This window comes from Colossoma macropomum, unplaced genomic scaffold, assembly GCF_904425465.1.
Source record: "Colossoma macropomum unplaced genomic scaffold, Colossoma_macropomum, whole genome shotgun sequence".
In the NCBI taxonomy this organism is placed as follows: Eukaryota; Metazoa; Chordata; class Actinopteri; order Characiformes; family Serrasalmidae; genus Colossoma; species Colossoma macropomum.
Window position 1 is genome coordinate 38,600 of NW_023495962.1, and position 26,112 is coordinate 64,711.

The following is a 26,112-nucleotide window of genomic DNA, read 5'->3' on the forward strand; positions in this document are numbered from 1 at the left end:
TTCTTCTTGAATGGTAGAGTTTTAACTGGCATTTGAACTGTGATGAACTGTTTTCATAGACAGTGGTTTTGGGAAGTGTTCCTGAGCCCGTGCAGTGATTTCCACTACAGAATTGTGTTTGTGAGGGCCCAAAGATCACGGCCAGCTAATGTTGGTTTTCAGCCATGTCCCTTACTTACAGAGAGTTCTCTGGATTCTCTGAATCTTTTAACAACATTATGTACTATTTGCCCACTCAGTCTTTCACAGAGTGGTGAACTCCTCCTCATCTTTACTTCTGAAAGATTCTTTTTATACCCAATAATGTTACGGATCTGTTGCCAATTAACCTAATTAGTTGTAAGATATTGTATTCTTTTAGCATTACACAACTTCACCAGTCTTTTGTTGCCCTGGCCCAACTTTTGTGGAATGTGTGGTGTCAACTAAAAAAAATGGCCAAATATTTTTCAAAATACAGTAAAATCTCTCCGTTTAAACATTTGATATGCTGTCTTTGTACTATTGTTGATTAAATATAGGGTTTAAATAACTTGTCTATCATCATATTCTGTTTGTATTTACATTTTGCACAGTGTCCCAACTTTTTTGGAAACAGGGTTGGAAGTATTCGCTGACAAAGCTGGTGTGGGCAGAAAAAAGCCCACCTGCACAGGGATTTTATTCTCCCGCACTGTCGCTCTTTATTTTGACACACTGCGGTGCTTTAATGAACAGTGTTCCTGTAATATGGTACATAATCATAATCATTAGCTGTAAGTAGAGCATATAGGTCCATTAATAAGATGTGTGTTGTGATTGGATCTTATTTTATAAGAAAGAGACTTTTATTCTTCCACAAAGGAGGATTTGTTTTTTCTTGAACTTGAAAAACGCTCTGAGCTCAGTTTGCTGTGAGAGGGAGCTGTACTATACATTACTATTCAATATAGAATTACTATATAAAACTTTTTTTACAAATAGAAACATAGAAAAAGATTAGTATTTTGATACTAATGTCTTGATGCTTTACATACAAGATGTATCAGTTTTATACTTTGAGTTTATGTGAATCAAATCAGTCGTTTTTGTTAATCTTCTCAGATATTATTGTAAATATTATATACATAAAAGCAGATGGTCAAATGTGAAACTAAAATATGTCCTTTTCAATTAGAATTCAGTCATTACTTAAATCTTTAAAAAAAAGCTAAAAATTCAAAAGCTCTTAAAACGTTAAGAATTTGCAAAGATTTGAATATGAAACAATATTCAATAATAAGGTTAATACAATTTGTTTTTGCTTATTTTTTACTTTTTTTTGGCTTATATTTTTTTACATATTTTGGGTTTATTGTCTTGTTAATGTATTTGTGTGTTCAAGCGAACATATATATATATATACCATGTATGACATTAGCAAATATGATTTTCAATTATGCTGTTATACTGTTTTTATACTGTAAAAATACATTATGCGAGTATTTCATGATGAGTTAATAGAAACGCTCTAAAATCAAATCTTTACAGTAATTTACATGTTAAGAACGTTTTAGTTTTCTTCTGTAAAGTTACTGTTGTTTTGATGTGTTTTGTTTGTTTGTTTTTTGTGTTACCGAATTGGGTAATTCTTAAGATTAATGTACTTTTTAATCAAAACAGGATCTTTAAACTTGAACCTGAAGTTAAACTGTTGCTCAGTGATTGTTTTGAGTAAATGTTTGACAGTTTAACTGCAGTCCTGCCTTAATCCAGTATGGAGTCACACTAAATCCGCCTCTCTGTACTGTGTTTGGGGTTTATATGGTGCGTATTTGTCTGTGTACAAAGCTGAAGTGACTGATTTCTTTGCTGATCTGTGTCATTATTGTGTTTCTATCTGAGATCAAGCTAAACTCTGTGTCATTGGTCTTTATTGTCAGTGCAGACCAAAGTGTCCTGATCTGGACAGGCAGCTAACCAGAACTCTCTGGTTTATGAAACAGAAATAAAAAGACAGAGAACGCAGGAAAATATCAGTAATGTCTGCAAAACAGGTTTCGATGTACTGTTTTAATGTATTGTTTACACTACATAAGTACATATATGGGAGCAAAAGTCAAAATAAAGAAATCTACTTGACTCTTCGTGATCATTTTCTACACACTAAGAGCTTTTAAAACCCTGAGGAAAAACAGCACAGACCAGCATGCTGGTTTAAATGGGTTTATGCTGGTCTGGTGCTGGTTTAGCTGGTCCACCCAGCTTGGTTGTGATGGTTGACCAGCACACCAGCATCAAAAAACAACATATATTGGTTTTGCTGATGACCATCCATGACGGTCTCTGCTGTTTTTTAGCAGTACAGACTTTACCCTGCATTTGTAGTAACTGATGTTCATGACTGCTGATTGTAAAAATATATTCAAAATATATAGTAAAGCTAACCAATCAGCCCTCAGTAGCAGTAATGCTAACCAATCAGCCCTCAGTAGCAGTAATGCTAACCAATCAGCCCTCAGTAGCAGTAATGCTAACCAATCAGCCCTCAGTAGCAGTAATGCTAACCAATTAGCCCTCAGTAGCAGTAATGCTAACCAATCAGCCCTCAGTAGCAGTAATGCTAACCAATTAGCCCTCAGTAGCAGTAATGCTAACCAATCAGCGCTCAGTAGCAGTAATGCTAAGCAATCAGCCCTCAGTAGCAGTAACGCTAACCAATTAGCCCTCAGTAGCAGTAATGCTAACCAATTAGCCCTCAGTAGCAGTAATGCTAACCAATCAGCCCTCAGTAGCAGTAATGCTAACCAATTAGCCCTCAGTAGCAGTAATGCTAACCAATCAGCGCTCAGTAGCAGTAATGCTAAGCAATCAGCCCTCAGTAGCAGTAATGTTAACCAATCAGCCCTCAGTAGCAGTAATGTTAACCAATCAGCACTCAGTAGCAGTAATGCTAACCAATCAGCATTCAGTAGCAGTAATGCTAACCAATCAGCACTCAGTAGCAGTAATGCTAACCAATCAGCCCTCAGTAGCAGTAATGTTAACCAATCAGCACTCAGTAGCAGTAATGTTAACCAATCAGCCCTCAGTAGCAGTAATGCTAACCAATCAGCCCTCAGTAGCAGTAATGCTAACCAATCAGCACTCAGTAGCAGTAATGTTAACCAATCAGCATTCAGTAGCAGTAATGCTAACCAATCAGCACTCAGTAGCAGTAATGCTAACCATTTAGCCCTCAGTAGCAGTAATGCTAACCAATCAGCACTCAGTAGCAGTAATGCTAACCAATCAGCCCTCAGTAGCAGTAATGCTAACCAATTAGCCCTCAGTAGCAGTAATGCTAAGCAATCAGCACTCAGTCGCAGTAATGCTAACCAATCAGCACTCAGTAGCAGTAATGCTAACCAATCAGCGCTCAGTAGCAGTAATGCTAACCAATCAGCGCTCAGTAGCAGTAATGCTAACCAATCAGCACTCAGTAGCAGTAATGCTAACCAATCAGCCCTCAGTAGCAGTAATGCGTCAGTATATTGTCCATTTTGTCTCATTGTCCATTTTATCAGCTCCACTTACTATATAGGTGCACTTTGTAGTTCTACAGTTACAGACTGTAGTCCATCTGTTTCTCTGCATACTTTGTTAGCCCCCTTTTACCCTGTTCTTCAGTGGTCAGGACCCCCATGGACCCTCACAGAGCAGGTACTATTTGGGTGGTGGATCATTCTCAGCACTGCAGTAACACTGATGTGGTGGTGGTGTGTTAGTGTGTGTTGCGCTGGTCTGAGTGGATCAGACACAGCAGTGCTGCTGGAGTTTTAAACACCTCAGTGTCGCTGCTGGACTGAGAATAGTCCACCAACCAAAAATATCCAGCCAACAGCGTCCTGTGGGCAGCGGCCTGTGACCACTGATGAAGGACTAGCGGATGACCAACACAAACTGTGCAGCAGCAGATGAGCTATCGTCTCTGACTCTACATCTACAAGGTGGACTGACGAGGTAGGAGTGTCTAATAGAGTGGACAGTGAGTGGACACAGTGTTTAAAAATGATTGACAGTGTCTCCGCCTATTCGTTACGCCCACTGGTTCTCCGGGCTGCAGATACATATACTTGGGCCCAGTCCCATTTCTTCTTTTTACCCCTACCCCATGTTTTCGAGTGTCACCCTAACCCCTTGGAACTGAGTTACAAGGGGTAGTGGTTAAAAACTTGCCCTACGAAATGGGACAAACCCTCAAATAAAAAACAAAACAAAACATCGCTTCATTAACAACCTACTGCTCTGCAGGCGACCCAGCGCGTCTTTAGTGATAGCAGAGAAGGGAGAAGTTCAGCTCCTCACTGGGCTTTAGTTACATTTAGCGCATCAAATGTTTTCAAAGAGGGGGATAAGACAATTATTTACTATCACCCACTCCGATTATTTACCCACCCACTCCGATTATTTGGTGATACGAAGCTGAAGTGATCTATTCGCTAGCTTCTTGTTAGAATTTTCCCGTTCCACCTTAAATGGTGCAGCAGTTACATTCTTGTGCTCCTGGCGTCAATGCTGCCGGACTATTTAAGGTGGAACGGGAAAGTTAGCTAGCTACAGAGAAATTAGCATGCTATTAGCGATTTTTTTTGTGCTTGTTACGAAGAAAACGACCAAAATACACTGAAACAACATTAAACTAAGATAATACGATAGTTATTGTAATTTTTTACCGGGGAACATTCTCACATTTGTGGGTTTCTTTGGTCGCTCGCGCAGCCATCTTGCCGGTTTTTCTTTTTTTCTGATAACACTCCATTTGGAGTCTCTGAAAAACCTCCGTTTGGAGGGACATGTAGCCCTAACACTTCACCCTACCCCTCTATCTCAACTAAAATTGGGACACCCTTACCCTAGACGTGAACGCGCAAAACAGAGGGCTAAAGGCTCAGTGGTAGGGGCGAGGGGTGAAATGGGACTGGGCCATGGGGTCTTTCAGACACACTCCAAACAAGAGTGCTGTGGGAAAAACAGAAAAACCGGCAAGATGGCTGAACAAGAGAGAAACCCACAAACATGAGAATTTACTCCGTTAAAAATGGCATTAGCCGTCGTATTGTCTTAGTTTAATGTGGTTTCAGTGTATTATGGCCCTTTTCTTCATAACGAGCATTAAAAATCACTAGTAGTACACTAACGTGTCGGTAGGCAGTGCTAACTTTCCCCTTCCGCCTTAAAAAAAGGTTGGGACCCGGGGGCAGGGAAATTCTGAGTCCGTGCTGGGAGCGAATGAACATGGACGCCTGCAGGAGCAGCGGAGAACATGACCTTTCCTCAACAAAACAGCGTCCACTGATGTTGTCCTGCTCCTAGAGAAGACGATGCGGGCGTCCGCAGTTCTCTGCGCCGCTGTGCTGTGCACCGTGTTCGTCTCTGCTCTCGAAGGTGAGTCGATTCTTTCCTGCAGACCGCATTATTTGCTGGGTCATCGAAAACCAGGAAATGCGTAGCACTTATCTCAACCAGCAACAGGGCCGTGTTAACAAATCTCATCAGATCTGCGGGCCAGAGAGAAAAAGGTCTTACTTCATGTTTAATTAACGTTGTGCTTTAACCCAGACTGACCATTGTTTATTTAAAATGCGCTAAAACGTCAGCAGTAAAATACAGACTCGTGTGGTAGACCTTGAAACATTACATGGACACTTATTATTCTAATTTAAACGTCCCCAAGTCCTTCAAGGCTACCTATCTGCTTGAACGAGACACCTGGCATCCTTTCTTTGCTGCAAGTTCATTGGGGTCATTCTACAGAAACGTCCCTAGCATTTACAGATATACACTTGAAAAACATGGCAGGGTTACAATTTATTCATATTTTAACACGAAACAATAGGTCATTTTTACAGTTACACCTTCTTGAGCTTCAGTTTAGCAATATTGGTTTATAAATCAATCATATAGACTTCCAAGCACCACAGAAGAGCTCGTCCCCACAGTCGTGTGTAAAGGCTAAGGCCATATTTTGAAGAAAAAGACAAATTTATCCTAGACTGTTGTTGTGGTAGGACAGCTGGAGCACATTATGTTGCAGGGCATGCTGGGGACTGTAGTGCAGCACATTGCAAAACAAGTTAATATTAATAGAAAATTACAATACTGGGTAGGATCGGCCTTATGTTTGACACATGGGTCCTACGGTATATTCTTCTTCTTCCACTCTTTTTCTTCTGCTATTCTTTTTTTTCCCTCTTCTTGAAGTACATTTTTAGTAAGCTAAGTGCTCAGTCTGATCAGGAATGCTGTGACTGGAAAAAAGCTTTTTGATCCAACATTCGGTTTTCATACAGCCTTAGTTAAATTACAGTTATTTTTCCTACAGGAAAGAATGAATGAATGTCACGCCCATCTACTGCACTACTGTACTACTGTTTGACTGAACTACTCTGTTTTGCTCACACTTATGTCAGGGCAGGGCTCTTTGCTCTTGCAGTGTTAGGGAAAAAAAAATGAAACAGATCTTGGTGAACTGATCATGACCTGCTTTTATTTCTCTGTTTTCACAGATAAACACTCTCTGTATTACCTCTACACTGTCCAGTCCAAGCGCTCTGCCAGTAACGTCTATGAGTTCAGTGCAGTGACTCTGGATGACAGACAGATTGACTCCTACAGCAGTACAGATGGGGTCAGGACTCCTAAACAGGACTGGATGAAGGAGATGACGGAGAGTGAAAGGGAAAGTGGTACTGCTGAGATGAAGGATGATGCAACCTGGTCAACCACCTTCCTCGGCACAGTGATGGAGGCCTTTGGACACAGTGAGTCAGGTATGGCAGTGCTTTTTGTCCTCTGGATGAACAGATATTGCATCTTCACTGGATGATAGACCGTGTGCTCAGCCTGATTGAATATTAGTCATTTTGTCAGTAAAAACATAGGAAACTCTTTACATTTTGATGGAGAATGATAATCCATTAATAATCCAGCTAATAGCTCAATCGGAATAGAATACGTCCATGTAAACACCTCAATCAGAATAGTCTAGTCCGATTGAGGTCATTCGGAATACAATTTCTATCCGACTGATCGAGGTGGGTAATCCTGTAAATAATCTGTTAAATAGAAGAATAATATCCGTGTAAACGCCTGTATCTGATTACATTCCCCTTCGGAAAGTTTAAGTCCGTTCTGATCATGTTCGTCACGTCATAGTGAGAGTTTATACCGTTGAACATGGCGGAGCAGAAACTGGTCTGCAGAGGCGACGAAGTTTATGCTCTGATCTTTAAAAGACGGCGGTGGGACGGACGTCCAGCTTATGTGTCTCAGAACACGACGTCTTCCTCTCGGCCTTCTTTAATAAGGACATGTGAAGGACGTTTTCCTGAGTCTGACATCATTTTAAAAAGTAGTTTAAAGTGGCTCCAGACATCTTTACCTTCTCACGCACAACTAAATCTGTCTGGCTGCACACCATAGTTGTGTGGCTGGCTTAGGGAACACATGTAACCATGTAGGAGCAGAGTTTTTTGCTATGCAGGCAGCTGTTTTGTGTCATGAGCCCCAAACTGCAACAGGAAAACCTGCATTTTGGTAACTGCCAAGCAATCACATAAATGGTGCCTCGAAGTGGGGAAAATTTACTTTCACTCAGAAATATCAGTGAAATCTAAGTTCAGAGAGGAAGAGAAACACAATATAAGTAGCTCCCTGATGTCTCAGAAGCTCCCTGGTGTCTCAGAGCCATTAGATGCTGAGATGATTACTTCTTTTGGTTAACTTAATGCTACTAAAGACAAACCAGTTATGCTCTCCTGCCAAACTACTCTGATTGTGTCCCAGTGTCTAACACAGTTCAAAAGAAACCTCTGTAATAAGAAAAACAGCAAGGCCACTGTGAGTAAAGCACAGGTTCCCAACCCTGGTCCTGGAGTAGATAGATAGATAGAACTTCATCGATCCCAAAGGGAAATTGCAGAACCCCCCTGCTCTGCACCTTTTTCTGTTTTCCACCTCTAAAACACCCACTTCAATTCAGCAATGGCTTGGCAGTAAAATACTTTGTTGGATCAGGTGTGTTAGAAGCAAAGGAAACACAGAAATGTGGAGGGCAGGGGGTCCTCTAGGAGCAGGGTGGAGAACCGCTGCTGTAAAGAGCATGGACACACAAAATGAAGTACCAAGGCTTTATTGCCATTAAGTGGTAATAGCATAAAATAACAGACCATGCTTAGTTCCAAAAGCAGTTTTCGGGTGCAAAAGTTAAAAATAATTAAAAGAATTTCATAAATGATTATGAACTTGCTTTAACCAGATTGTTTTATTGAACACCTTACTATTAAATGTCCTTAAGCATAATTTTTTTAATCTTGTCAATATTTGGTGTCTAAGGTCTAGATCAGGGGTGCACAACCCCGGTCCTGGAAGGCCGGTGTCCAGTGATGTACCTGCTGCAACACACATGATTACACTTACTTGTTAATTCCTAGGTTAAGTGGGTGTGTTTGATTAGGGAAACCTCCAAACTCTGCTGGACACTGGCCCTCCAGGACCGGAGTTGTGCACCCCTGGTCTAGATGTAGTTTTCTAAGACAGTCTGGCGGCTGCCACCGGCTCCGTGTTCTGAAAGGGGCTTTGGAGGCGTGGTATGTAAAGTTGCGCCGCATACTCCGCCGCCCCTTCACTGAAAGAGACATTAGTTGTTGTGTGTGTTGTTGTTAATGTTGTTTGGTGTTTGTTTTGGGTTATTTGTGTTATTTTGTGTTGGGCTGTGGTGAGGTAGTGGGGAGTTTGTGTGTCTACCATTAAAAGATATTGTATGGCTAGGAGTGCTTGCTTTGTCCAGGTGGTTTTATGTGACTTCTGCTGGTGTAAATGAAAGAACACTAATGGCCTCTCCCATGTCTGTCTTAAACTGACCCCACAATAAATTTGTCATATATGTCAGTTGAGCACTCTCGCCAGCTCTTGGAAAGAAAGGACGCTGATCCCTGTGGTGTGATGCCTTTTAGATACAGACTGTGTGCTGCTAAATATGAAGGCCTCTCACTGTAGTCTGAGAGCCGTGTGTGTGTGTGTGTGTGTGTAAGAGTGCAGGAAATCCCAAAGCTGTAGGCTGGATCCTGTTTAAGAAAACTGTTTCGGAGTTTCATTAATACAAACAGAAGTTTCTGAAACTTGGTAAGATGAGTTTTAATGCTCAATAAAGCAAAAGAGAACCATCAACACAGCAAAACTAGATAAACCAGTGTAATAGCTGACCTGCTTATTGCTGCCTGTGAGTGAATGGATTGCTATTTGTCAACAGATTTTTAAGGACAGCATTCAGGGATTAATCTCTGATCTCCACAACAGGTTGAACACCATCAATAACTTCTTCTTTTAAATCCATCCTTGAATTAATATCTTCCTGTACCATTTTTTTTTTCTGAGCTTTCTTCTGCTGCAATCTGTTGTACTTGTCTAGCGCTCCTAACTTCCCTGTTCTTGGCCTCTTCTGTCTTTTCTCTCTGCCCTGACTGCTTTACAGAGGGAGCCAAATCAGGATCGGCGGTCATGTAGGTATGATTGCTTTCCTGTGCCTTGACCAGAATCATTTGTGCCTTGTTCAGAATAATTTGCTGTTTTAATGTTAAATGGACTGGCTGCCTTAAAAAGCTGTGTTCAATTAACCTCTAATAGTTAACTTTGTTAATTATTATAAGTTATCCTAAGTTATACATCGGTTAGTTCCGGCCATGCAAGCTGATTGGTTGAGAAGCGTTCTAACATCATGTTTTTTCACAAACACTGTATCACTCCGCTGAGACGCCGTTGCTAAGCAACGACTTTGACAGCTGTAGGAGACGCTCGAGCCATTTGAACGTTTTTACTTCTTACTTTGCCACAAACAGAAAATGGACACTTTTAAGATCACATTTGACCGACAGCCGATTTGGTCAGTCTCTGAAGATGAGACGACACTAAATTCCCAAACTGTCATCACCACTGAGCAGCTTTTCAGTCGGCAGCTGTGACAGAAGAACAGCTGAACAACCTGGAATCAGCCAGAAATGAACCCAACACCATTCGCCAAACTAAATGGGCTGTAAGATGCTTTACAGACTGGCTGGAACAAAACAACATTAATACTGATCTGGTAAAAACTGACAAAACTGAGCTGAACTTGATATTGCAGCAGTTTTATGACTTCAAAAGGCGAGGCTTACAGCAGACTGTGCAGCGAGTGGGCGGAGCTCATTACTCTGACGTAGCAACAAGCTGCTTGTTAAGGAACTATAATTTGGTGAAGGAACTGCGAACATTAAAACATATTAAACGCCGCGTTCACGGCCCAGTTTATTAATTTATTACTTTATTTATTTAACTGTTGTATAAAATCAATAGAACACTCGAGGAGTGTGTATCGCCAATAACATCACGGCTGTGATGATCTACGGTGACCAAATCACAGCCGTGATGTTATTTCGCCATAACACACTCCCTCTGTGTTCTATTGCTTAGTTAACTGTTGTCTTATATTCTGTTAACTAGTTAAATGAAAGTTTATAAATTCAGCGTAATTAAAAATGTAAGGCAGTCAGGTTATTTACTCTAAGTTAGAAGACCAAATTATTTTTACATTATAAAGACCTGGCCAGATGGGGACAATACGATCCACATGGGGGGAGGGATATGCCTTTAAGGGAGACACAAGCAGAACAATAGCCAGCTAGCTGTGTCAGTCAATTGTCAGTACTCAAAAATGATCAAGGGCAAAGCTACACATTCTACTTATCTTTCAGTTTACAGTGACAGTGTTTGCACTGGTTCCTTCTCACTAACATGCTTGATGCCATACATGTATGTATGTATGTATGTATGTATGTATGTGTGTATATGTACATATATATGATGCCCAATCGCATATGCAGATTTGTTGTCCTGTCTAGTATTTGTGTTGTGTATTTATCGTGTGTTTGTTGAGTGTTTTTACTTTATGTTCTGCACTTGTTTCACCCTGTCGTGTATCTGCACTCTTATGTAGTCCTCTGTAATGTTGCACCATGTGGCCTGAAGAACATTTCTTTTAATGTATACAAGTTTATATTGAGAAATGACAAAAACCTCTTGACTTGACTATCCGTCACCTGACTGTCTACCTGTGTCAGACTGATGAGAGCAGACTTTGTTAACGTTTATGATGAAATATTACAGTGATGGTGGTGAATAATGAGGAGACGGAGCTGAACATGTGTCTGTTTATTAGGAGGAATAACGTTAGCGCACTCGTCTAAAGTGTTTGGGAAATGGAGACTGAAACTGGGGAGCTGCAATAAGATGCTGTAATAAGTTTCCTAAATTAAGATCATATTTGATTCTGTAATATGAATTTGTGAAAACTCTCATCCTCTGTAGACAAAAAGATAGGATGTTTCTGTAATACGGCCTCTGGTTTCTTTTTAAAACATAAATATCAGAGAAATCGCTGGAAGGGCGTCTTACCCTGCACCCTACCCTGCAGGATGGTGTGTCCGTGTGCTCAGGCCACTGACCGAGATGCCTGGCTGTTATGTATGTATTCATTTGTTTGTTTATTTTTTACAAAGTTGTGGATACTTCTGTAAACAGAAGTTTGAACCATGTAGCTTGACGGACTGGAGCATTTTGCTCCGTCATCAACTTAGCAGTAGTCTAGTCTCAGTTCAACACAGGTTTGGCTAAACCACTAAGTTTAGGGGGTTAACACACAGCTGTGTGTTTAAATGAACCCTGACCGCTCTGTAAACACAAGCACAAGCCTACCTGATCCACTGGATGTACCATACAGTTACATCATGATCAGCCCAACCAACACAAGACACTGAATAATAAGGACATCCAACTTAATCAGTTCATATACTTTATATTCACATTTCAACTTAAGTTATAATTGCAAACAAAGTCTGAGCTTAAATGTAAACATCTCTATTTTATTAATACAACTATCAAAATGTTAAAATTGTCTTTGTGTAGTTCAGAGGTCACTAATATGCAGACCGTGGTCCGAGTCCAGACCCAGACGCTGTCCTATGCAGACCTGAAGCTATAACTGGTAAACTATGGAGAATTATTTAATTTTGACGGGGTGGTGCTATTTTAATCAGCATAGCTTTTCTAGCCTTTACGGTAGCTTTAGCAGCCCGGGAGACTCAGACCAATCACATGCGTTGTAAATATCACGTGACGCTACTCAGCCAATCAGATCTGTGCATTATAATGAGCACTGAGATTTGAATGAGGACGTTAGGAATGTTGAAATGTCACTGAATTGAACTTAACAATTACTTTAATTGTATTTGATTTGATATTCAGATGTCGACTACATAAAATGTTGATATACCTACTAGGCTACTTCAGTAAACAGTATATGGCACCGAATCATCATGCAAGTTAGACATTATGATGTTCCAGACCTTTGCTTGAGGATGTTTTCTCTGACTGGACCTTATTGACTTTTAATTAAAGACCGCTGGTGTAGTTCATAAATAACATCAGAAATAACATCAGGGCTGTGATTTGGTCGCCGTAGATCATCACAGCCGTGATGTTATTGGCGATAACACACTCCTCGAGTGTTCTATTGATTTTATACAACAGTTAAATAAATAAAGTAATAAATTAATAAACTGGGCCGTGAACGCGGCGTTTAATATGTTTTAATGTTCGCAGTTCCTTCACCAAATTATAGTTCCTTAACAAGCAGCTTGTTGCTACGTCAGAGTAACGAGCTCCGCCCACTCGCTGCACAGCTGGCAGTTCGTTCTCCAACTCCTTACTCTAAACTCCCAAACTGTCACCACTGAGCAGCTTTTTTATTACGGCGGTTTTATGTCTCAGTCTGATTTGGTCAGGCTCTGAAGATCAGACTACACGTTTGGCGAATGGTATTGGGTTCATTTCTGGCTGATTCCAGGTTGTTTAGCTGTTCTTCTGTCACAGCTGCCGACTGAAAAGCTGCTCAGTGGTGATGACAGTTTGGGAATTTAGTGTCGTCTCATCTTCAGAGTCTGACCAAATCGGCTGTCGGTCAAATGTGATCTTAAAAGTGTCCATTTTCTGTTTGTGGCAAAGTAAGAAGTAAAAATGTTTAAATGGCTTGAGCGTCTCCTACAGCTGTCAAAGTCGTTGCTTAGCAACGGCGTCGCAGCGGAGTGTTTGTGGGAAAAAAACGTGATGTTATGGTGAAATAACAACACAGAACACTTCTCAACCAATCAGCTTGCGTGGCTGGAACTAACTGATGTGTATATAAAAAAAAAAAAAAAGAACAGCATTAATATGTGTATGTATTGTGCCACCTCTATTAGATAGGCTAAAAGCATTTTGTACGCTGACCCAGTGGTGTAGAGCAGAGTATGAGAGTGGAGTGGAGTGGCAGACATTTCTGCCTCTCCTTGCTCAAAGCGTTGTATTTTTTCACTCTTATTATATTTGTTTTGAGTCTTGAATGTGTGGACAGGACGCCACACACTTTATTTCATTAATTACATAATTTATGACCGTCACTACATGAAAACCAGTTAAACATTCTGTGCTCCCCAGTGTAAACGCTATGTATGAATGGTCGTGGTGTGCGAGCTTTAGCAGTCATGCCTTGTCACCCATGTCACCCATGTCACTCAGAAGCAGTCAGTGAGGAAAAAAATGACTGACTGGTTCAGAGGATGGAGCAGCATCAGAGTGATTTCCAGCACTAACTTTCTGGAAAGCAGCCCCACGCTCAAAAAGCAAAATCACGTCACTCTGCTCCTGCCGCATCACTCGTGCTCTGTCAAAAAAAAGAATCAGACAATATCTTGGTATAATTTTCATGCCAGGACTGACAAACAAGGATAAACTAAAACAGCCAAGTTAATTAAGTGACTGAATAAGGCCATCAAGACAGGAACAGATGATCTGTTGTTTTTAATCACATTTTTATGTTATTTCTTGATACAGGGATTAGTTGGATTTTATTTCATTTAAAACAGACATTAGTTAAAGTGATACATTGAATGCAGAGAAACGTTCAATCCGTGCCACATTTGTGGTTGTAAGTATGAAGAGGAAGTATTTTATTATGATCTCAATTTGCTGGAATGATATTTGTACATATGGTTTTGTTTTGTGGAAGGGAAATCTTTCCTTTACATTGTTCCAGTAATTTGTACTGGAAGAAGATAAAGAATAATTAAGGCCTGGTCTTAATTTTTTGGGGGTTTGACTCGACAAATATGGTCTTGGACTCGACAAATATGGTCTTGACTCTAGCCCTATTTACATCAGAGTAGTATTTATTATCAGTTAGGTTACTGGGGTGAATTCTGCCATTCCTAAAAAGGGCAGACAATTCCAGAAAAGACTGAAGTTGTCAATAAAAACAGGCCCCAGAAGTGAGCTGCTTTGGCATAAGAGGACCAAGTGAGAGAAGCTGTCCATTCACCTCAAGCAGAATGACTGGGTCCAGTTTGCATATACTATCAATGATATAAACATTTGGCCTCCTGAGGCCAACTGTGAGGACTTAGTGTGAATAAAGCATCCAGTTGCTTTTCCAAAAGGTGGCATAAGGTCAGAAATAAACACAGTTTTGCCATATTTTTGAAAAGAAGTAAGAAGCCTAGTATAATCCTGCTTTGGCACCTCCAGTCTCTGGTCCAGAATATCATTACACCCCACACGAATCACTATATTTCAGACAGATGAGTATTTAGGAAGTAACCCAGGAAGCTGTTGTAAGACATCAGTGGCTTTATTTAACAGAAAATTTAACAAAAAATACACAGAAAGCTCCACAACTAAATATAACGTCAGATCTTCCAGTATTTCATTTGCCGTTCTTCACTTTTGTGCACCTGCTGCCACTTCAACTTCCACGCTTCCAGTTACGGCTGTGTTCACCCAGCAAAAGCTGTTTCCAAAGATCTCACCCTATTTTTATGTCCCCCCTCAAGGAGATACTAACATTCGCACAAACAGCTACCCAAACTCACCTCAGACATTTCTCTCTCATGAGCATCTAAAATGGCTAAAGGAGATGTTTCTCGGGTGATTAGATAAGATGGAGAAAGTCAAAGGAAAGCAAGTGGAAAGAAAAACAGGAACCTTCAAAAGAGTTAAAAAACTGATTAAAAGCTTCAGAGAAAATGTGTCTCCTAACAACCACCTGGAAATGCTGGTAGACCCCAAAACTGCCCCCATCAGATAAACAGCACTTAAAGCTTTCATCTCTGAGAGAGAGGAGAAAATCAAGCTGCTTCAGATCTGAAAACATACACAGGTGTTTCTGTCCATCCTTCCACTGTGAGAAGACGACTCAGCAACTCACTCAAACAGTACTTGAGAAAATAGATAAAAAAGAACATCTGCAGTAGAACACAAACACTGCACGTCTGAGACGTGGCGTGTGGAGTGGTGGTTTATGGACTCATGAGTCTAAATTTGTAACTTAGGATTGGCAGAAAATGTAAAAACAGCTTCTAAGCCTGAACTTTGGAGGTGTGAAATAAACATCTCTGTAGATTTCTCTGAAAAACTGAAAGTCTTCTGAGAGGAAGGGAAGCTGAGTCTACCAGTGAAGCTCTTTCGTGGAGATCTGGGAGAGTTTAGAGAAACACCTGTTCACACTGAGGAGGGCGGCTGAACGTGCTGTGCTTTGTAAGTGATGATGATTCTGTTCTTCATCTCTGTTTCAGGTGGTCATACTCTTCAGTGGAGACATGGGTGTGAGGGTGTAAAGCGGTTTGATGGCTCAGTGATGGGTGTAAATTACACTGATGAATATGCCTATGATGGACAAGACTTCATCCATTTTAACTGGACCTTGAAGAAATGGCTGGCTTCAGCTGAAGAGGGCAGAGTGATGGAGGAGAGGTGGAACACTGGACACGGTCACATCACTGCTCTTCAGAAGTGTGAGGAGTGGTTGAAGATTTATCTCCACTACAAAAATAATACTCAGACCAAACCAGGTGAGGGTTTGTATACTTACTATTAAGCATGCACTGATACCAGCACCGTACCGGTCCTGGCACCAGCACCGGTTCTTAAATGCAATATTGGTGTCCGTGATGGGGATAATGATACCATGAAGGAATTTCTGCACTATCTAAACGACTGAGCCAGGCTCCTTTCAGTAATCACTCTCCCACTGTGGAGTCCGTTACAGTCTGAGTTAATGTTAGTGCTGGTTGTTATTGAGGGAGTGAACATTAGACAGACATGGAAGGAACCGTTGGTCACTTAGGTTAATGATAGCTTTTAGCCTTGGTCTAGACTTTACCATAGCAGCCCGCTAGCTGGCCTAGTGTGTCCACTAGCTCCGCCTGCGGTGCACCTTGTTCGGTCAGCTGCTTTAGACGGTGGCGTGGTCTTGGGTCTGACCTATTTGTGATACAGAACACTGCTTTCACCAAACAAAATATTGAAAAAGTGGAATTGTATAAATATCAGGACTTATAAGCTGGTTAGGCTAGAAAGTGTTAGTATCGGTATCTGTATTCTGTATTAGCCGATACTTCTGTGTTGGTATCAATATCGGAAGGGAAAAAGTGGTATCAGTGTACCCTGCTTGCCAAAATCTGGCTGCGTTATCATTATTATTGTTGATGATGTTGTTGTTGTTGTTGTTGTTGGTAGGTGAAGGTAGACATTAAGGGCTGCCATGATTTGCCTTGTTTACTCAGTCTATGCATGATTTGTTATAGTTCAGTTAAGTTCATTTTATTGACTTTTACAAAAACCTCTGTGGTTGCAGTTTCTATTTAAACACAAGAAATCAATTCAAAACAGTGAAATCACGACTGAATCTCCAAAGTAATAATACTTATTTAAGAATCACGGCCAGGAAGAAGCTCCTGGTAAAAACCTAGAGATCTCCACCTGAAACCAAGATTACAGGAGATTAAATAGCCCCCAGAAAGGGTGTTGGTTCATTTCATTGGTCAACAGAGCACAAAGAATTTATAATGCATTTGTTATTCCTAATTGTGACATAAATAAACAAGTGTTAATATATATACATAATAATAAACGAAAGCGGAAGTACGTTTATGGTCAAAACACTGAGCCTCTCTCATCTGGTATCTTAAGGGAGTGCTAACCTTCAGTCACATGAACATAAACAGCCAACCATCACATTATCAGCTGGCTGGTCTTCAGTTGAAGCAACAGAGATAAAATTTATGCCCAAACGAAAGGAAGAATCAACACACCCCAAAACTTCAGGTTAACCTTCAGAGCCACAGTTAGCATGTACACAGAGAGGGCAGTGAAAGTTCCCTGTTCATCCAAGAGTGTTGTGTGATTAACCATAAAATCAACTATTAATAAGTATTATTACTGGTTTTTACAGTCATACTTGATTATTAACAAAGTCAATAGTAGCTGCCATAATAACATTACAAAATCTGTAAAACTATAAGAATTTCACAAAGACATAGGCTGCCCATTTGGCACTGTAGTTTTATTAATTAATTAATTAATTAATTAATTACAGGGATCTGAATACTGATTGAATGTTAAGTTGTGCTTTCTTTCTTCCCAGGGAATGTATTTGTGTTTGCGAAGAAATCTGTTACTGGCTTAATCAATCTGACCCTGACCTGCCTGGCCACGGGCTTCTACCTCAAAGACATGAAGATTGAACTGAGGAAGTTCACCACTTCACTGCCTGAACATCTACTAACATCTTCAGGAGTCAGACCCAATGAAGATGGAACCTACCAGCTGAGGAAGAGTGTGGAGATCCAGGAGGATGAACCAGCAGATTACGACTGTTATGTGACTCACAGCTCCATCAACACACCAGTAATTAAACAGTGGGGTGAGTATATCTGTGTTTTTTTTATGTTAATTTTAGTTTACTGTATTTGACAGACACTCAGAACATTAATATCAAGTACACTGTAACTAAGTTAATAGTACCAGCATGTATTCACAGCTAACACAGTCAACATGGGAGCCACCAGAGCTGCTAGAGTCTCTAGAGCTCCATCTCTGTTGGCTGATCTGCACCGTTTTGACCACCATGGAGCTTCACGCTGTACAACGCTGTGCAAACCTCACCTGCATGATCTGACCCTCCTGCTGCTGCTGCTGCTGCTTCTGCTGCTGCATAAACTCAAACTATTTAATTAACTATTGCTCCACGTTTTCCCCGTTTTGTATTCTAATATTTTATACTAACACTGTTTGCTATCCGGTGTGGACCAGAGGAGGATGGGTTCCCCCTTTTAAGTCTTGGTTCCTCTCAGTGTTTCTTCCTCTTGCTCTTAGGGAGTTTTTCCTTGCCACTCATGGGGGCTCGGACCAGATTTTTCTGTAAAGCTGCTTTGTGACAACACGTGTTGTAAAAAGCGCTACATAAATAAACTTTGACTTGACTAACTGAGTTTAACATTTTCACTGGGATTCTTTTTTTCTCTTTGATTGAAGATGGGAAATACAACGACTGTACAAATGACAGCTCTCTGAGTTCAACACTCATAGTAGTGTTTTCAGTGATAGCTGTGGTCCTCTTGGTCACCCTGGTGATCTGTTTCTGCAAAAGGAATGGAGTAATCTGTGAGTAGCGCTACATTACATCATTACATTACCTCATCTGACTGAAAGCATACTGAGCCCTGTCTTTGACCAAATTACTGCTACACCACATATACCTGGAATTGTGTTGAGTGTTTCAGTATATCTTTCCGTTAATTGTGTTAATGCATTCCTTTTCACTGAACCACAAATATTCATACCAACATTCCAAAAAACAGTGTAATGTACAGTATAGCTTACAACGTGTTTATTAATCTCGGCCACGTCTGCCGTTTTCCAGGAAATGGAGTCAGTATGAAAGTGCCAGTGAAGGTATGTTGCATCTTCTACCTTGGAATAGTTAAGTGTGTGTGTGTGTGTGTGTATATATATATATATATATATATATATATATATATATATATACATACATACATACACTGATCAGGCATAACATTATGACCACCTCCTTGTTTCTACGTTCGTTATCAGCTCCACTTACTATATAGGTGCCCTTTGTAGTTCTACAGTTACAGACTGTAGTCCATCTGTTTCTCTGCATACTTTGTTAGCCCCCTTTTACCCTGTTCTTCAGTGGTCAGGACCCCCATGGACCCTCACAGAGCTGGTACTATTTGGGTGGTGGATCATTCTCAGCACTGCAGTAACACTGACGTGGTGGTGGTGTGTTAGTGTGTGTTGTGCTGGTCTGAGTGGATCAGACACAGTAGTGCTGCTGCAGTTTTTAAACACATTGTCCACTCACTGTCCACTCTATTAGACACTCCTATCTTGTCAGTCCACCTTGTAGATGTAAAGTCAGAGACGATAGCTCATCTGCTGCTGCACCGTTTGTGTTGGTCATCCTCTAGTCCTTCATCAGTGGTCACAGGACGCTGCCCACAGGAAGCTGTTGGCTGGATATTTTTGGTTGGTGGACTATTCTCAGTCCAGCAGTGACACTGAGGTGTTTACAAACTCCAGCAGCACTGCTGTGTCTGATCCACTCGTACCAGTAAGTGGGTCAGTAAGTGGAGCTAATAAAATGGACTGAGCGTAGAAACAAGTAGGTGGTCATAATGTTATGGCTGATCGGTGTATTTTGTGTGTGTATATTTTATTATTATTATTATTATTACTACTACTATTATACAGCCCCATTTCCAAAAAGTTAGGATGCTGTGTAAAATGTAAATAAATGTAAATAGAAACAGAATCCAATAATTTGTGAATCTCATAAACCCATATTTAATTCACAGTAGAACATAGAACACAGATCAGATGTTGAAAATGAGACATTTTACCATTTCGTGAAAAACACTAACTCATTTAGAACTTGATGGCAGCAACACATCTTAAAAAAAGTTGGGACAGGGCCGCGTGTAGCGTCCATCTACCACTGTGTAGCATCCCCTCTTCTTTTAGCTGCAGGAGAGGAATGTCGTCCCATTTCTGTCCGATGTAGGATTCTAAAAGTCGTGGGTCTTCTTTGCCGCATTTTTTGTTTCATGATGTGCCAAATGTTTTCTATTGGTGAAAGATCTGGACTGCAGGCAGGCCAGTTCAGCACCCAGACTTTTCTTCTGCGAAGCCATGCTGTTGTGATGGATGCAGTATGTGGTTTAGCATTATTGTGCTGAAATATGCAAGGCCTTCCCTGGATGGCAGCATATGTTGTTCTAAAACCTCTATATACTGTTCAGCATTAATGGTGCCATTCCAGATGTGTAAGCTGCCCACACCATAGGCACTAATGCAGCCCCAGACCATCAGAGATGCAGGCTTTTAACTGTGCGCTCATAACAAGCTGGATGATCCCTCTCCTCTTGAGTCTGCAGGACATGGTGTCTGTGGTTTCCAAAAACAATTACAAATTTTAATTCATCTGACCACAGAACAGTTTTCCATTTTGTCTCAGTCCATTTTAAATGAGTTTTGGCCCAGAGAAGACGGTGGGGTTTCTGGACCCTGTTTATGTATGGTTTCTTCTTTAAATGATACAGCTTTAACTTATATTTGTGGATTGCACGGCGAACTGTGTTCAGACATTGATTTCTGTGTTCCTGAGCCCATGCAGTGATTTCCAGTACAGAATCATGCCTGCCTTTAATGCCACCTGAGGGCCCGAAGACCACGAGCATCCAATACTGACCGTCGGCCTTGTCCCTTGTATACAGGGATTTCTCCAGATTCTCTGAATCTGTTGATATTATGTACTGTAGATGATGGGAAATTCAAAGTCTTCGAAATATTACGTTGAATATTTTTCTGAAATTGTTCCACAATTTTTAGAGACAGTTTTTCACAGATTGGTGAACCTCTGAACGTCTTTACTTCTGAGAGACTCTGCCTCTCTAAAATGCCCTTTTTATACCCAGTCATGTGAGTTAGTTGCAAATTTCTCCTCTAGACATTTTTTATTAGTACCACTTACTTTTCCAGCCTTTTGTTGCTCTTGTCCCAGCTTTTTTGAGATGTGTTGTTGCCATCAAGTTCTAAATGAGTTAATGTTTTATGAAATGGTAAAATGTCTCACTTTCAACATCTGATATGTGTTCTATGTTCTATTGTGAATGAAATATGTTGTATAACTAAAATTCAAATCCTCAGCCACATTTGGAAACACAGTGCAGGAGTTAATGGTTTGTTTTCTTATTGCTGTGTTTTTTAATCTTCTCCTCTTCTACTGTTTTCCAGGTTATGGGGACATTAATGTAGCAGGAAATGGCATCAGTGAGGTGTCTCCCACCACTTAGCCACCTGTTTTCATCATGTGAACAAGTTATGAAGACCGTTATTTAAAACGTTTCAGCACTTTGTGGTACATTTTAAATAAGTTTTTGTATTTCATTGATCTACTTAAAAGGGAAAGTGATCATGTCGCTGCCTGGACTGGTGGCAGTATAGTGTTGCCTGCTGTGCAGAGCAGTGCCTTGGGCAGGGGAGGGCTGAGTGCCTTGCTCACGGACACAACCAGGGCTTTGTCACTTCAAGTCACTCCTGGGCTTTTAGCCCATGGCCTTCTGGTGCTGGATCACCCCTCTTGCCACTAGAATACCATTTTCAGGATGTATAATAATTGTATTTGATATTGTCTCAAGATTTTTGAAGATCCCTTCTGATAAGCTGCAACTGACCTATTTTAAAGACCTACCTAGTTATTGCTGCTGTGCCCATCAGACTACCTGGTAGTGTCCATAACACTTTTACTAACAGACTAAGAAGTTCAGCATCACAAAGAAAAATATAGAAGCACACAGGAGGAGAACATCTGAAGCATTTTTCATTCCAAAATAAAACACTTTCAGACTGTTTAGTGCAGACAAATTTGTTTGACTGTTGACAAATTACGAATGTAGATCAATTTAAAGCGAATAAATCTGGATTCAGGAAACCATGTTTACGTTACATAAAGCACCAGTGTTAGATGCTGAGGAGGACTCATGGTCATTTATAGGAGGTCAGAGTTGAATGAAACTACACAAAGCATGGCCTTTGCACAAGTACATTAATATTTATTTTTATACTCATTTTTAATGCAAAGGCTTATGCTGCTGTTTAAACTTTATCAAGCTTCAGCAGCCAAGAAACAGTAACTAGTTAGCCAGCTAATCTTAATTAGTGATGGTGCATTGCAGAACACCATTGTTATTCAATGTATAACCTTTTCCTTATTATTCTTCTTCTTTTTCTTCTTAAGATATTCTTAGTGATTATATACAGCTTTTGATACAATCTTCGTTAAATTACGTATTTTTTACCATGGGGTGCAGAAGTGGGACGCCTATCCACTGTACCTCTGCTCGACTCACATATATTATGTCCTGGGAGGACACAGAGCATGATTTCGGTGTTCTGACCTGCACTCATCCGTTTGTCAATATTTTTCATCCCACGCTCCTCCCATAGACTTCCGTTCATTTTTGCCCCCTCACAAGCCCAATTATTTCCCTGGCCTGACAGCCACCAAACTCCATGTAATCATTGAGGGCAGGTCTTTAACCTCTAATCCACAGCCATACTGACCTGCACTCCTCTATGTGCCATTTTTTCATCCTTCTTTCCTCCCATTAACTCCCATTCATTGTTGCTTCTATCCAAGCCCAGTTGTTACTTTGCTCGGCAGCCACCAAACTACACTATATTGCCAAAAGTATTGGCTCGTCTGTCTTCACACGCATATGAACTTGAGTGACATCCCATTCTTAATCCATAGGGTTTAATATGATGTCGGCCCACCCTTTGCAGCTATAACAGCTTCAACTCTTCTGGGAAGGCTTTCCACAAGGTTTAGGAGTGTTTATGGGAATTTTTGACCATTCTTCCAGAAGCGCATTTGTGAGGTCAGACACTGATGTTGGACGAGAAGTTCTGGCTCGCAGTCTCCGCTATAATTCATTCCAAAGGTGTTCGGTCGGGTTGAGGTCAGGACTCTGTGCAGGCCAGTCAAGTTCTTCCACACCAAACTCGCTCATCCATGTCTTTATGGACCTTGCTTTGTGCACTGGTGCGCACAGTACCATGCTGGAATTCACTGAGCTCCTGAGAGCCCCATTCTTTCACTAATGTTTGTAGAAGCAGTCTGCAGGCCTGGGTGCTTGGTTTTATACACCTGTGGCCATGGAAGTGATTGGAACACCTGAATTCAATGATTTGGATTATTTTGACATTATTTGGTGAGTGAATACTTTTGGCAATATAGTGTACATGTAATCATATAGGCCTGGTCCCCACTCTAATCCACAGTCATACTGACCGCACTCCTCTGTGTCGTTTTTTCATCTTTTGTTTTTCCTATAGACCTTCAGTTCACACAACACCTTGCAACTACTTGGCAAAAGAAATAAGAAAACACTATGTACACCATGGCATCTTCTTGGCAACACCTTAACAACCAACCCCCTAAGCAACCGCCTAGTAACACCTTAACCACCGCCTCGCAAGAAGCTGCACAATCACTCTGCATTTTCTTCAGGAAATGCACTATTCTAGTGTTTTTCACTATTTATTAGACATCATATTAAAATGATCCTTAGCAAATACCGGTACCCAGATAAAGTTACCTTACCTTAGAATCTGTTTAATTGTCTCTGTTAATACTTTTGACACTGAGCTATGAGTTTGGTCTTGAAGGTGTTACGTAACAATACGTGTCAAACATAAACTGAGATGAAGAACAAACTAGGCAGCATTAAGATTTTCAACTCAAGAGCTGAAAGGACAGTCAGGTTTAGTAAACCAGGGATTAAAATGGATTTATGCATCCAGAAAGTGAAGAAGTACCTAGACGTTTCCTGCAGAATAACAAAGGAAGAACATGTTTGAATAAGAATGCAAATGGAATTGGTTTATTTCTGCCACTGCACACTGTAAAACAGGGACAGGGGTAACACTGAGGGGAGCGCTTTGAGAAGAACTGTGACGGTTAGGTCACGGGGGTCGACCTCAAAGTGAAGATTTCCCTTCCCCCTCATACGACTAGCGTTCCTCACTCCTCTTGGTGTTCCAGGACCCGACCTAGACAGGGACAGATGGAGCCTTTTACAGTATGTAAAGACAACATTCAGGGTTATTAATTCATCCATCTCTGCCATCAGATACTGCTGCTGTTTCTTTGTGTGTTTTCAGGAAACATCCAAGGCAGTGTGTGAAGAGCTGCTGAGGTGAATGGAACAACACACAGTCAAGGTCCATCAGAGCCCGTTCTACATGATCAAGACTAAAAATAAACGCTGCTGGAGTGACGGACTTCAGGATGTCCTGCGCTTGGAGAATATTCCTGCTGTAACCAAGACGCAAGAGACTGAAATGTTATAAGCAGCTAAGATGAATTCCATGTTTCTCCTGTCTTAAAGTTTAACAGATATCACGTTCCAGAGTCTTTGATCCAGACGATTCCTGATCTAAGGAGTGTGTTTACTGGTATAGCATGGACACGACATGCTGTCCTCAGTGGTGCTATCCTACATGTGCTGTGATTCACATAGATATCAGTGTATATTCAGTGCTGTACTCTTGGAACACTAGCGGGTGAACAGACCTATAATCTACTTCGCACAGCCTTTATACGCCATTCATGTTACCATTCCTGAAGGAATGGTGTGGGATAAATGCCCATCTACATAGCAAATACAATAAGAGTTCTCTATGAAACAGGTCCATAGATAAACTGGCTATCATGGCGTCCAAAACATTCATGAACCATATCATGTGTACGTTGTCATAGCTATATTATATGGCTGCATTTGTGGTCTGGTGCTGCCCTCTGCTGGTCTTTTGTGTTTATTTATGATAGTTGTTTACCTTGTGGTCTGATATTTTGGAATTAAGGAGCAGCTTTAAGTATTAAACAGACCTGATGTTTTGTTAGTGGTTGGACTCTAACTGAAACTTGCACAATGATAGATTTTTGACAAATAGCTTTAACTATGAGTCACAATCATGTAGGGCTGCGTGATGTTTATTTATTTTTTATGTTTTTTTCCTGTTTACTTGCTGAGAGAGGAAGACTGGTACAATCTGTATCTTATGTTTTTATTTTGAGCTAGTGAAGGTATTTCATGGTGCTTTTTGGAAGTTTTGTTTATTTTTTACAGCTCACTCTGAAGCCAAATTCTTGTGACTTTTACCCGCAATGCCTAAAAATACAAGCTACTTGAGTATCTGTTGTTCTGGTCTGTTTGTTTTGTGTTGCTACCTCAAATCCCTTAACTAGAGCTTGGGAGCTTTTAAACCTAGTGAAAAGGGGTCGTAACACAAGTTGGGGATGAGTCAAACTGATTTTCACATAGAAGGTGCTACAATTCATTACTGTACACTGATCAGGCATAACACTATGACCACCTACTTGTTTCTACACTCACTGTCCATTTTATCAGCTCCACTTACTATATAGGTGCACTTTGTAGTTCTACAGTTACAGACTGTAGTCCATCTGTTTCTCTGCATACTTTGTTAGCCCCCTTTTACCCTGTTCTTCAGTGGTCAGGACCCCCATGGACCCTCACAGAGCAGGTACTATTTGGGTGGTGGGTCATTCTCAGCACTGCAGTAACACTGACGTGGTGGTGGTGTGTTGGTATGTGTTGTGCTGGTCTGAGTGGATCAGACAGCAGTGCTGCTGCAGTTTTTAAACACTGTGTCCACTCACTGTCCACTCTATTAGACACTCCTACCTTGTCAGTCCACCTTGGAGATGTAAAGTCAGAGACGATAGCTCATCTGCTGCTGCACAGTTTGTAATGGTCATCCTCTAGTCCTTCATCAGTGGTCACAGGACGACTATAATAATAATAATAACAATAATAATAATAATAAGCATATAATAAGTATATAATAATATGTATAATGTGTGTGTGTGTGTATATATATATATATATATATATATATATATATATATATATATATATATATATTATATATATATATATATATATATATATATTTTATTAGCTCCACTTACTGACCCACTTACTGGTACGAGTGGATCAGACACAGCAGTGCTGCTGGAGTTTTTAAACACCTCAGTGTCACTGCTGGACTGAGAATAGTCCACCAACCAAAAGTATCCAGCCAACAGCGTCCTGTGGGCAGCGGCCTGTGACCACCGATGAAATTATTTGTTGTGTCCATGTCTGCACACTGGGC

General features: G+C 40.7%; 1 protein-coding gene across 1 annotated transcript; it reads left to right on the forward strand.

The window, feature by feature from the left end:
* Positions 1-5,078: 5,078 nt before the first annotated feature.
* Positions 5,079-22,724, forward strand: LOC118803781 (H-2 class I histocompatibility antigen, alpha chain-like). The gene is made up of 7 exons (XM_036564273.1): positions 5,079-5,385; positions 6,507-6,770; positions 15,639-15,914; positions 17,489-17,767; positions 18,379-18,507; positions 18,767-18,798; positions 21,163-22,724. Coding segments are annotated over exons 1-6 (1,014 nt in total). The 5' UTR covers positions 5,079-5,321; the 3' UTR covers positions 18,769-18,798; positions 21,163-22,724.
* The last annotated feature ends 3,388 nt before the right edge of the window (positions 22,725-26,112 follow it).